This window comes from Podarcis erhardii (genome assembly GCF_964252035.2).
Source record: "Podarcis erhardii genome assembly, chromosome: 16".
Lineage (NCBI taxonomy): Eukaryota > Metazoa > Chordata > Lepidosauria > Squamata > Lacertidae > Podarcis > Podarcis erhardii.
This window is the reverse complement of record NC_138514.1, coordinates 35,607,897-35,621,930: the sequence shown is the minus strand read 5'-3', so window position 1 is coordinate 35,621,930 and position 14,034 is coordinate 35,607,897. Positions and strand designations below refer to the sequence as shown.

General features: G+C 46.6%; 1 protein-coding gene across 3 annotated transcripts in view; it reads left to right on the top strand.

The window, feature by feature from the left end:
* Nucleotides 1-6,394: 6,394 nt before the first annotated feature.
* TRPV1 (transient receptor potential cation channel subfamily V member 1) overlaps nt 6,395-14,034 on the top strand; it is a 30,068-nt gene continuing 22,428 nt past the window's right edge. For all 3 annotated transcript variants that reach the window (XM_081844102.1, XM_081844101.1, XM_081844100.1), the window contains exons 1-5: nt 6,395-6,715; nt 8,831-9,012; nt 11,483-11,635; nt 11,742-11,882; nt 12,165-12,463. In XM_081844102.1, the coding sequence (XP_081700228.1) occupies nt 6,426-6,715; nt 8,831-9,012; nt 11,483-11,635; nt 11,742-11,882; nt 12,165-12,463 (1,065 nt within the window). In that variant the 5' untranslated portion in view covers nt 6,395-6,425. The remainder of the gene's footprint in view (nt 6,716-8,830; nt 9,013-11,482; nt 11,636-11,741; nt 11,883-12,164; nt 12,464-14,034) is intronic.

The window sequence follows — 14,034 nt, the reverse complement described above, 5'->3', positions numbered from 1 at the left end:
ATGCAACAGGAACACTTTTAAGAGTTTAAAGTGGGGGTTGGCACCTTTTGGCCCAGTGGCCAAATGCAGCCCCCCAGGCCTTTCTGTCAGGCCCTTGGGACTCCCTCCCTAGGCCCCACCCCTTCTCTCCCAAGCAACACACCCCACCAGCTCTGCTATTAACTCTTAAACTTTCTCCCCATCCCCAAACTAGAAATATGTCCTTGCCCTCTGATAATGCCCTCTACTTGCCTGGACGGAGCATAGAGGGAGGTGGGGGTGGTTGTAGAAACTAGCCATCTGTACAAAGTGACAGTGGCATTCACTGCTCTGCCTACCACTGGCACGTGGACCCCAGAAGGGCTGCTCAGATGGGAGCATGGTCTTCAGACACAAAAAGATTCCCCATTCCGCTGCAGAGTAATGCTGTGCCGGATAGATCAGTAGCTTGAAGAAGGGGAAGAAAGTACGAAAGACTTCAACAAGGGACAAGAAAGTGTCGTATCATAACCAGGAGCAAGAAAATCTGCAGAGGTGGCGTGGAAGTGACTTGAGTGCCTCAGACATTAGAACACCGGACTGAAAATTAAGATTAAAGGGAAGAAAGGACGGACGTTAACCCGAAACCAGGAAGAAAGGGACGATGGACAAAACTAGAATTGAACTTTCTTTTATATATTTGGCTATTTCTGAGTAACATTTGTGAAATAATAGACTGTGGCAGAAAGGAAATAATTGGCTTTAGTGGAAAGATTCGAAGATAAGTATAAATTTAAAGTTTAAATTTAAAGGTATATGGTTTTGAAAGTAAAGATAAAGTTAAAGGTAATATTGATAAATTTGAAATAGATTGTTAAGATAAATTATTCTTTTTTTTATAAATATGGGAAGAATTTGCTGAAACAATGATTAAATTGGAATACAAAAAAGGGAGGTATGAGGAAGTCTAAGACACAAGATAATGAAATGAAGTTATTTTGAATCTTGTTTACTTTTTTCTCTTTTTTCTCTTTTTTCTTTTGCCTTTTTTCTGTTTTGTTGATTTATGCTCTAAATGTTTTTGTATTTTGAAAATCTGAATAAATATTATTCAAAAAAACCCACAGATCCGTGGCTTGATTCACGGCAAGGTAGCTTCCTGTGTGGATAATGGGCCTTGAAAACACATCAGTAGTACTGAGGCTCGCCTTTAAAGCACAGGTCGCTAACCTCCCCCCTTTCCCTCCACCAATTTGAGCCTTCCATCAAGAGAGCTTTGCGACAAATGGTGCATTTCCGTTGCTTTTTTATTGCTGCCATTATCATTTCTGCTCTCTGTCGTTTTTCCCCGGTCGCTTTTTCTTTTTAAATTACTTATTCCGCACAGGGCTCTTTGGAAGCGTGGCCTGCCTCAGAGGAAAGAGCCGAGACACCAGTCTGGCTGCAGCAGTGGGGCTGGGCCAATGCAAACGGGAAGATGAGATCAGAGTCTAAACGGCCCCATTTTTCTCCTCCTTCGAAGGGAAGAGCTCTGGCTCAGTGGCAGAGCATCTGCTCTGCGTGAAGAGGGTCCCAGATTCCACCCTTAATGTCTCCAGGTGGGGTTGGGAAAGAGGACCCCCGCCTAAAATTCGGGAAAGCTTCTGCCAGTCCCTGTAGGCTGTATACTGTGTTAGGTGATCTGGTTCAAGAGAAGGCAGCTGTTCCTGTTCAATCAGTCTTTAGTTCAGAACCACGAGGACTAGAATCTTGGCTTTATTTTTTAACGGAAGAGCTGTAGCTTAGTGATAGAGGTCCCAGGTTCAGAAGGGGTCTTGGGTTCAATCCCTGGCATCTCCTGGTAGGGGCTGGGAATGTCCCCTGCCTGAAACCCCGGAGAGCCACACTGCCAGTCAGTGTGGGCAATACTGGGACCAATGGTATGACACAGTATGATGCAGCTCCCTCTGGCTCCTGCGTTCCTCTTTCCTAGCTAAGTATCAGATTTTAATGATCGCTCAGTCCTGTATACTACAGGTGGGGACACTTTTCAGACCAGCGGCCATCTTCCCTTCTGCACAGCCTTCTGGAGGCCAGAGGCGAAAGTAGGCAAAGCAAAGAATGGATACGGTAGGCTGCAAAGGAGTGTGGTTGTGCAGAAACCTGTGACGATTCGAGCCCCAGATGATGGCTGCAATTTAAATGTATTTTTTCCATTGTCTCAGGAAATGTGAAATGTCTGCCACTAAACTGTAAGTGTGCTGGGGAGTGGGGAATAAAATCCCGAGCAAAGATTTATTTGTTTGTTTGCAAAAAGCCTCTGGAGGACTCCTGGGAATAGCAATCGCTTCGGCTTCCCTGGGCTGGTTTCTCCATTATTGTATCACTCAAGACCGGGTTTGCGCTACACATCACCGCAGCCTGCTTATAAAAACCGCCACTGTATGGTCCAATCTACAAGCACAGAGAGAAACAGGCTTCTGATATCCCCCACCCCTCCAGCCAACGCCTAAAAAGAGGCGATTTGGCTTCAGACGCTCTTGCAGGACGCGAAAAGTTTGCTGAGACGAGCATCCAGTTGCAGAAGAAGGACCCTTTCGAGAGCTGTAAGTTCTGTGATTTACTTTCCTAGGAACGCTGGAAGCTGCCTTATACAGAGTCAGACCTTGAGGGTGCATACAGCTCAGTTCTGTCTGCACTGACCGGCAGCATCTCTTCAGGGTTTCAGGCAAGGAGCGTTATCCCTGGGTTGGAGTTTGGACCACGGACCTTCGGCATGCAAAACAGGCTGGCTGAGCTACAGCTCTTCCCCCTAAAATTAATCAAGGTCCTAGTCCTCATGGTTGTGAATTACGGGCTGATTTAAATAGGGACTCCAGAAGCTGTTTTATAGAGAGAGGCCATTGGTCCATCTAGCTTCAGTGGCAGAAGCTCTCCAAGGTCTCAGCCTTGCCTGCAGATGCCGGGGATCAAACCTGGGACCTTCTGCATGCAAAGCAGGTGTTCTGCCACTGAGCTACAGCTCTTCCCCTAAAAATAAATCGGGATTCTAGTCCTCATGGTTCTGAACACAGGTGTTTTGCCACTGAGCTATGGTTGTTTGCTTGTTGTGCATGCAATGCTCATGAAATCCAGTTTGGATTTGTCCTTTTGACTTCCACCGGTTGCTACCATCAGCTGCACCGTCCCAAAACTGTTATTACAGTATTGTTATTACTATTCTCAGTTCCTTACCCACCCACATTCCCTGGCAACTTGCAGTACTGGGGATTATAATATCTAGGCACCAGGCAAAACCACTTCTTTTTTCACCAGGTTATCTATGGCATTCTTGAGTGCTTGGGGTGTCTTAATTCAGCTTTTTGAAAATAGAATTGTCTTTTAGATTCCTTCACGCTTTATGCTGATCTTAACGGATGTGTTGTTTGTTTGTTTGTACTGTAAGTCACTTTGAGTTACAATGGTTAAAAAAAATCATTATTAAATTTCTGTTTTACATTTTAAAATATTCACTTAAACAACCTTAAAATATCAATGACTTCCCTTCTTTCCATTGTATATTTTGCATATCATAAATGCCTGCAAATTTTATATAAACTAAACTGTTCCGTATTCCATTATAACATCCATCAAAACTTATTTACACTGTTGAATTTATCTTCATGCTGCCTGCGTTTTCAGATATACACAATTTTACTACATATATTCAATAAACATTTTCCAACCTTCTTTAAACATATGTTTTTCTTGTTCTCTTATTCGATAGGTCTGCAAGCTGTGCATATTCCATCAGTTTAAGTTGCCATTCTTCTTTGGTTCACTCGTTTTCCATTTTGGGGCTAACCAAACACGAGCCGCAGTAGTGGCATACATAAATAGCCATATTATTATTATTATTATTATTATTATTATTATTAGGCTTACCTTGCAGAGCTGTTGTAGGTCATAGATAGAACATGCAGGAAGAGCACACTTGGAATACTGTGAAGAGTTCTGATCAAGTCAGCTTCCAAAAGGATATTGTTATGAGCTGGGAAAAGTTCAGAAAACATTAACTGAAATTATTATGCTGCAGCAACTCTCTCGTGAAGACAGGGTACAGCATTTGGGGCTTTTGGAAAAAGTTTTTTTTTTTTTTTTTTAAGGTGAGTTAAGGGGGACACACAGAGACAATCTCAAATATTCATAGACTTTGAATGGACCACAAGGATGATCTAGTTCTAGTCCAAACCCTTGAACATGACAGAGGTGTAGAAGATTATGCATGATGGGGAAAAAGTAAATACTCTAATGAATACTAGAACTTGGGGTAATCTATTGAGGCGCAATGTTGAAAGATGCAGGAGAGACAAAAGATTGTGTGTAAGCTGCTCTGGTAATGCCAGATTTATGTATAAGCTAAACAAGCTATAGCTTAGGGCCCCGTCTCTTGGGGGGCGCCCAAAAAATTGAAAGGAAAAAACCCCAACGTACATTTCCAAAATAGAAGATAAAAAACAAATAAAATAAAACCTACATCCAGCAACAGTGTTTTGTGTTGTGTAGGCTCCTAGGATGTAAGTAATGGGCCCCCAATCATTTTAAGTTTGAGCTTATTATTATTTCACTGTTTCTTAAGTATTTCACTATTAATATACTTCTTAATTATTATTTCAGTTCAGCAATTACTTTGATAAAATACATATTTTGTTATGTGCCAATGGCTTTAGATACCTATTAGGTCCACAAATTACCATATAGCATATATTCAACACAAAAAAACAGCGACAATTTGTTGTTGACAAAGGAGAGCTGGACATATAAAGAGCCCCTTTACCTTCAGTAGCGTAGGGCCTCATCAAACCTAAATCTGGCCCTGCGCTCTGGGAACCATTTTTTGCTGAAGAGCAGGGTACAAATACTCTAAATAAAAATAAAATAAAAGCAAGGACTTCCTTCACACAGCACAGTTTGTGGCAGCTGTGAAAAAAACAAATTCCACGCTAGGGATCATTAGGAAAGGAATTGGAAGTACGGTACCATAATCCCTTTACACAAATCTCTGGTGCAACTGCATTCGGAGTAATGTGGACAGTCCTGGTCGCCTGGGAAAGAATACTGCAGGGTTTGGTAAAGATTCAGAAAAGGGCAAGCAAATGATTGGAAGGATGGCGTCCAGATTGGAGCGTTTGGAACCTTTTAGTTGAGAGAAAAGGCAAGTAAGAAAAGGCAGCATGAAAAGGAGTTTATAAAACTTTTGCATGGTATGGAGGATGTAGGTTGAGAAGAAAAAAAGAATCTCCCCTAACGCTAGAACTTGTGAAAGATTCAGGACAGATAAAGCCCTTCTTCACGCAGCGTATGAACTATGGAACTCCCTTCTGCAGGAGACCATAAGGTAAAGGTAAAGGGACCCTGACCATTAGGTCCAGTCGTGGCCGACTCTGGGGTTGCGGCGCTCATCTCACTTTATTGGCCGAGGGAGCCGGTGTACAGCTTCCAGGTCATGTGGCCAGCATGACTAAGCCGCTTCTGGCGAACCAGAGCAGCGCACGCAAACGCCGTTTACCTTCCCGCCGGAGCAGTACCTATTTATCTACTTGCACTTTGACATTCTTTTGAACTGCTAGGTTAGCGGGAGCAGGGACCGAGCAACGGGAGCTCACCCCGTTGTGGGGATTCGAACCGCTGACCTTCTGATCAGCAAGTCCTAGGCTGTGTGGTTTAACCCACAGCGCCACCCACGTTTTTCAGGAGATCATAGCTGTCAACTTTGCGATTTTCTTGCGAGGAATCCTATTCGGAATAAGGGAATTTCCCTTAAAAAAAAAAGGGAAACGTTGACAGCTATACAGGAGACAGTGATGGCCACTAACCTGGATGTCTTTAAAAGAAGAAGAGAAAAATTCAAGGAAGAGAAGGCTGTTGGTGGCTGCTTGTCATGACGGCTGTTGTTCTGCGTCCGCAATCGGAAGCAGCAGGGCTTCTAAATGCCAGTTGCTTGAAACTGCAGGACGGGGGAAAGAGCTCTTGTGCTCAGATCCTTCTTGCAGCTCAGAGGGGCGATGCGGATGAAATTTAAAGACCAATTAGCTAAATATGTTAAGATAACTTAATTGGAAAAGCTTGCAAATAATAGATAGGCTTGCGATTTAAATATGTAAGGATAAGATACAATGTTTAAAGCTAAATTAGAAAGAATGAAAGATGTTAAGTGATCAGGTTAATTTTTTGAGAAAATCGATTTTGGAAAAATGATATATCATGAAATTCAACCAAGGGAATTTGAGGAAGTCACTTAATAATGTTACCAAGATTTAAACAGGATGTATGTATGTTTGTTTGTCTGTTTTGAATTTTTTGAAAATTAATTTAAAAAAATTGTAAAGGAAAAAAAAACAGATGGGCCTGATCCAGCAGGCTATTATTAGTTTCATTTTCATTTGTTTTCCTTAGCTTCCAGGGAGAGTTGGAACACTCCCCCCCCCCCCAGCCTTGTTCTCCGGAACATGTCTGGAATCCTGGGGAAAATGCGGAAGTTGGGGAGCTCCGACCTGGAGGATTCGGAATCGATGGACGACCACTTGGAAGGCGAGGAGTCGGGCGCATGCACTCCCGGCAGCAACAGGTCGACCAAGCACAGCATCTTCGCCAAGCGGGCGCGGTTCGGGATTGGGGACGGAGACAAGGACACGGCTCCCATGGATTCCTTCTACCAGATGGACCACATGGTGTCCAGCCCCATCCTGAAGTTCAGCCTCAGCCTGGAGCGAGGGAGGTGTGGCAACCACTCTCCAAAGTGAGTGGGTCCCTGGGGGGGGGCTTTGAGTTACAATTGGGGGTCTAAGATGCCCTGCCCTTAACCCCACCCTCTGTAGAAAAACTAGGGAGGGAGAAGAACTCCAATTCGGTTCGGATTTCAAAACGAAGTCACATCATTCGCACTTTCCAAAATACAGTGGTACAGTGGTACCTCGGGTTACATACGCTTCAGGTTACAGACGCTTCAGGTTACAGACTCCGCTAACCCAGAAATAGTAACGGGTTAAGAACTTTGCTTCAGGATGAGAACAGAAATCGAGGGAGGCCCATTAGCTAAAGTGGTGCATCAGGTTAAGAACAGTTTCAGATTAAGAACGGACCTCCTGAACGAATTAAGTTCTTAACCTGAGGTACCACTGTACCTCGGGTTACAGACGCTTCAGGTTACAGACTCCGCTAACCCAAAAATAGTACCTTGGGTTAAGAACTTTGCTTCAGGATGAGAACAGAAATTGAGGGAGGCCCATTAGCTAAAGTGGTGCTTCAGGTTAAGAACAGTTTGAGGTTAAGAACGGACCTCCAGAACGAATTAAGTTCTTAACCTGAGGTACCACTGTACCTCGGGTTACAGACGCTTCAGGTTACAGACTCCGCTAACCCAAAAATAGTACCTTGGGTTAAGAACTTTGCTTCAGGATGAGAACAGAAATTGAGGGAGGCCCATTAGCTAAAGTGGTGCTTCAGGTTAAGAACAGTTTCAGATTAAGAACGGACCTCCAGAACGAATTAAGTTCTTAACCTGAGGTACCACTGTACCTCGGGTTACAGACGCTTCAGGTTACAGACTCCGCTAACGTAAAAATAGTACCTTGGGTTAAGAACTTTGCTTCAGGATGAGAACAGAAATTGAGGGAGGCCCATTAGCTAAAGTGGTGCTTCAGGTTAAGAACAGTTTGAGGTTAAGAACGGACCTCCAGAACGAATTAAGTTCTTAACCTGAGGTACCACTGTACCTCGGGTTACAGACGCTTCAGGTTACAGACTCCGCTAACCCAAAAATAGTACCTTGGGTTAAGAACTTTGCTTCAGGATGAGAACAGAAATTGAGGGAGGCCCATTAGCTAAAGTGGTGCTTCAGGTTAAGAACAGTTTCAGATTAAGAACGGACCTCCAGAATGAATTAAGTTCTTAACCCGAGGTACCACTGTAACATGTAAATTGAAGTGCACCAGCCGAGAAAGGGAGACTAGGAAGGTGGTGTTTGTTCCTGGCTGCCAGGATTCGACCTGATCTGTTTTTTCATAGCTCTATGCTGCTTTTCATTCCAAGGAATCCCAAAGCAGCTTGCAAACAAGCCTCGGTTGTCGAACGTAATCCGTTCCAGAAGACCGTTTGGCTTCCGAAACGTTCGACAACCGAGGCACGGCTTCCGATTGGTTGCAAGAGCTTCTTGCACTTGAGCAGAAACCGAGTTGGACCTTTGAGTTCCGAGGAACGTTCGGAAACTGGAACATTTACTTGCCGGTTTTCAGTGTTCGGGGGCCGAAACGTTCGAAAACGGAGCCGTTCGAGAGCTGAGGTTTGACTGTAGCAGGATACAACAAAGCAGAATGCAGTATAAATCATATCATACAATTAACAAATCATCTGTGAAACAGATATGATACAAAATGATGTTAGCAAGTTAAAAAAACTATATGATTGACAAGTCAACATTTATAAAGCAATATTGCCAACATGAACAAAATAGCAGCCAAAAAAATAAACTAAGCCCTCTCAACTATGCATGTCAGCCTGTAGACCTTCAGGCTCTCAATGCCTCTTTAACTGGCCCTGGTAGGGTTGCCATGTTTCAAAAAGGTGAAAATCCGGACACAAAAGTTGTTGAGCTCCCCCCCATGCCCCCGCACATAGAGAGACAGAGGTGTGAGTGTGTGTCTAGAAACCAGCTCACCGGAAAAAGGTAAAATTGGCATCATATGTTGCTCTGCCCACCAAAGGCATGTGGCCCCTGGGAGGTTAGCCAGAAGTCAATGTGGCCCTCAAGCTGCCATGGTGGTACATGTGTAGGGGGGGGAGTGATATATTTGTGGGCTGAGCCATTGCTCTCCAGGAGGAGCCATTAACCCACAGCCCTCCTTCCTTGTGGCAGACTTCTCCATCGCGGGGCTCGCCGAGGAGCCTCCATGGGCGTGCGCCCCGAGAAATCGTTCAGGATCTACGACCGAAGGAGGCTCTTTGACGCGGTGGCCCAGGGGGATCCGAGCGAGCTGGACGACCTGCTCACCTACCTCCTGGAGACCCTGAAAAACCTGACGGATGAGGAGTTCAAAGGTAAGAGGGGATCGTGTGCCATTGCTCCCTTCCGGGGTTTGGGACGCGAAAGCCATTTCTAGAGTGTGGCGGATATTTCCTTGGAAGGCGCCGAGTAAGTCTTAGAGCAATGAGTGGGTGAGTGTGGGGAAGCTTTACTGGACCGAGGGCCACATTTCCTCCCAAGCAAGCTTCTAGGGGCCACAGACCACACACACACCACCACCCCCCCCCATCTAGGCAAGCAAGAGGGATCGTCACAGGACAAATTTCCAGCTAAGGAAAGACACTCAAGGAAGGGGTGGAGCAGAGCCAATGAGGGGTGTGGCCTGAGGAGAGACCTGAGGGCCAGGTAGAGAGGTATGGAGGGCCGTGTTTGGGACTCAGGTTCCCAGCTTCGGATTTACAGGCCCGGTTGACAACTAATTTCTATTTTATTTTTTTTGCCTGGGCCTCTGCTGTCCAGTACGGATTCCAGGATTTGCGCGCACACACACACACACACACACACACACACACATGGGAAATCTTGAGCCTGGCATCCTCTGTGATCCCTTCCTCTAAACCTTGAATGGGAAGGACCTGCAAGTTAAGATTCTCTCAGGCTGCATCTGATCTCCTCATGGCAAGGGCGCCCTCTGCTGCTTTTGGAAGTCTTGGCACATGACCCGTCTTGCCACATCTTGCCATCCTCTGGCGCCAGACCTGCAGAAAAGTACCCTCATTATGCACCTCCACTGCTTGCTCCCATTTTGCCTGGATCTCGGCTCCTGTGTGGGAGCGATCAGCTACGGGGTGTAAAGGGACTCTGTCACCGCAGGGAGGAAAAAGTTAAGCAGGCTGGGCTGAGGTATTTAATGAGGAACCGGACAGGGGGAAATAAATGGGACTATCTTGGGGGCTGCTTTTGCCTTGGTCACCGGAGGTCTCAAAGGGTCATCCTTCAATTTTCAGATTTTAATTTAACTTTTTTAACGGAGCATGACAAAATGCAATACCGAAGGCCAAAAATAATAGCAAAAGGGATATCTAAGACGGAACACAGCAGGGCAAATTTCCATATCAAAATCAAGCACAATAGATCAACGTTAAAAGGTTCCTAGTAACACAAATTGGTTTACAATCAGGCATTTCCAACTCCCAAGAGTCTGTGATCTACTCCCAGTATTAAAAAAAGGCAGTGATCTACTCATTGTCATCGGAGGGAGGATGAGCGTGGGGGGTGGGGGATGGAAGGGGAGGATTCACCAGAATAGTTGAGCTTTTTTAAAGGGGAAATGCCAAAAAAAAGAGCTACAATAAAAATATGCCACTCGCCAGCAGCAGATGCCAAACACTTGATGCAATGGAGGGACAGAGAGAGGGGGCAGAGACATTAATTCAACAACTTTTTTCACCCAGTGATTGATATCGGTCCCACAATCGACCATGATCGACCACAAACTCCTGGGGATCTACCTGTTGATTGTGGTTGACTGGTTGGACATCTCTGGTTTACATTATCCTGTTCTTTATTTCTCCAGTACGTTATAAAGAGACTTCATTTCTCCATAAAGACATCACCTTGCTATCCACCTGCTCTGGTTGTAACCGTGTGTGTGAACTTAGTTTTGCATACTACATCCTAGCGTTTAGTTATCCATTGCCTCATAGATGGCATTCTCTTCTTACACCCCACCCCTTCCCCAGTATTGACAGATAATAAATCTGGCAGCAGTCAAGAGATGCTATATCAATTCCTTTTCTTGTGTTAGTGCAGTTACATATCAAAGCAGTAAGGTCAGAGGATCCATGGGTAAAGCCCATTACATTGTTATATCTTCCCCAACATTTCTCAAAATGCCGGAGTTAAAGGGTGCCTTTGCACTGTTCTTGCCAGTGTGGTGCAGCGGTTGGAGTTCTGGACTAGGACCTGGGAAACCAGAGTTCAAATCCCCACTCGGCCATGAAGGTCACTGGGTGATTGTAGGCCCGTCACACTCTTCCAGCCTTACCTACCTTGCAGGGTTAGTGGTGAGGATAAAAGGGGGAGGAGAGCTGTGGACGCCTCCTTGTCGCTCCTTGGAGGAAAGGTGGAATATACACGCAATAAATATGTATAAGCTGGGATGCAGGTGGCGCTATGGGTTAAACCACAGAGCCTAGGACTTGCCGATCAGAAGGTCGGCGGTTCGAATCCCCGCGACGGGGTGAGCTCCCATTGCTCGGTCCCTGCTTCTGCCATCCTAGCAGTTCGAAAGCTCATCAAAGTGCAAGTAGATAAATAGGTACCGCTCCGGCGGGAAGGTAAACGGCGTTTCCATGCGCTGCTCTGGTTCGCCAGAAGCGTCTTAGTCATGCTGGCCACATGACCCGGAAGCTGTACGCCGGCTCCCTCGACCAGTAAAGCGAGATGAGTGCCGCAACCCCAGAGTCGGTCATGACTGAACCTAATGGACAGGGGTCCCTTTACCTTTAAATATGTATAAATTTTGTGTGTTTCCTCCCCCAGAACCGGATACTGGGAAGACATGCTTGTTGAAAGCCATGCTGAACCTCCACAACGGCCGGAACGACACCATCCCTCTCCTGCTGGAGATTGCGGAGAAGACGGACAACCTGAAGGAGTTTGTGAATGCCGAGTACACAGACAGCTACTACAAGGGTAAGGAGTGTGCGATTGCCGTGGGTGGTGGCACGTGTATGGAGCTATTAACGGAGGCAGAGGGTGGGGATTGACTTTCCATCTCACGGTTCTGCCTCCTCTTCAGGCCAAACCGCGCTGCACATCGCCATCGAGAGACGAAACATGTACCTTGTGGACCTCCTGGTCAGGAACGGCGCTGACGTCCACGCGAAAGCCCATGGGGAGTTCTTCCAGAAAATCAGTGGCAGGCCCGGATTTTATTTTGGTAGGCGCTGTCTTTGGAAGGGTCCTAGGTCTTGAGTTGAATGGGGGCTGGCCAAGCCAGAAGGAGAGGCCAACAGAAGACCCCCATGGAGGAACCCCGTGGGCTGGGAAGGTTTCTAGCTGGGTCAGGAGGGCCTGAGGAAGAGGATCCAAACATTAAAGTTTTGGGTAGAAACCACAACCTGAGCTCGAGTTCTCCACCTGGCAGGAGCCGGGGCAGGATAAGTTTTTATGTGACTCTGATGTTCATGTGACTCTGATGGTCCATCGTTGTTCCCACCAGGTGAGCTGCCACTCTCTTTGGCTGCCTGCACAAACCAGCTCAACATCGTGAAGTACCTTCTCGATAACCCCTACCACCCGGCCAACATTGCCGCCCAGGATTCCATAGGCAACACTGTCCTCCACGCTTTGGTGGAGATCGCCGACAACACGGAGGACAACACCAAGTTTGTCACCAAGATGTACAACGACATCCTCATCCTGGGAGCCAGGCTCAACCCCACCCTCAAGCTGGAAGATATCGCCAACCGAAGGGGGCTGACACCGCTGACCCTGGCGGCCAAGACTGGGAAGATACAGGTAGGTTGTGTGAGCTGCTTGAAATGATCAGGCACACTCATTCCCAGTGCGCAGCTTGGAAGTCATTTTGGACTCACAGCTGTCCATGGAGGCGCAGGTCTATTCTGTGTCCTGGGCAGCTGTCTACCAGCTCCATCTGGTACATAGGCTGAGACCCTATCTGCCTGCAGACTGTCTCGCCAGAGTGGTGCATGCTCTGGTTATCTCCCGCTTGGACTACTGCAATGCGCTCTACGTGGGGCTACCTTTGAAGGTGGCCCGGAAACTACAACTAATCCAGAATGCGGCAGCTAGACTGGTGACTGGGAGCAGCCACCAAGACCACATAACACTGGTCCTGAGAGACCTGCATTGGCTCCCAGTACATTTCCAAGCACAATTCCAAGTGTTGGTGCTGACCTTGAAAGCCCTAAACGGCCTCAGCCCAGTACACCTGAAGGAACGTCTCCACCCACATCGTTCAGCCCATACACTGAGGTCCAACTCCGAGGGCCTTCTGGAGGTTCCCTCACTGTGAGAAGTGAAGCTACAGGGAACTGGGCAGAGGGCCTTCTCGGTAGTAGTGCCCGCCCTGTGGAACGCCCTCCCATTAGATGTCAAGGAAATAAACAACTATCTGACATCTGAACACAGCCCTGTTTAGGGAAGTTTTTAATGTTTGATGTTTTATCGTGTTTTTAATATTCTACTGGGAGCCGCCCGGAGTGGCTGGGTTGAAACCCAGCCAGATGGGTGGGCTATAAATAGTAAATAATAATAATAATAATAATTATTATTATTATTATTATTATTATTATTATTATTATTATTATTATTATTTGGCAACACCAACCAGCAATCCATCTGGAGATCAGAGCTAGATTGATTTTGTCAGCCGCTGTTCTTTCCGTCTGGGCTCCTGCGTCTGCAGAATGGTGCTAATAGCATAGTAAAGGTAAAGGTAAAGGGACCTCTGACCATTAGGTCCAGTCGTGACCAACTCTGGTGTTGCGGCGCTCATCTCGCTTTACTGGCCGAGGGAGCCGGCGTACAGCTTCCGGGTCATGTGGCCAGCATGACTAAGCCGCTTCTGGCGAACCAGAGCAGTGCACGGAAACGCCGTTTACCTTCCCGCCAGAGTGGTACCTATTTATCTACTTGCACTGGTGTGCTTTTGAACTGCTAGGTTGGCAGGAGCAGGGACCGAGCAATGGGAGCTCACCCCGGCGCGGAGATTCGAACCGCCGACCTTCTGATCGGCAAGTCCTAGTCTCAGTGGTTTAACCCACAGCGCCACCTGCGTCCTAATAGCATAGTAGCTAATAGCATAATAGCCCCGCCTTGTTGCAAGGCAGAGATGCCCAGGCTTCCGTTGGCATACGTTTTCTGACTGAAAGCATTCCATTCTAGTTCTCAAAAATAGTTTGGTTTTTTTAAAAGCTACATAAAAACAACAGCCCCGGTAGTACTCAGCCCTGAGGGAGGTCACTGTTTGGTTTCGAAGGAGGCATATGAGGAACCGTGACTCAGGAAGGGATGCAGCCGTCGCCTGAGACTGCGGCACTTCTGAGTCAAGAGTGACTGAGTGATCT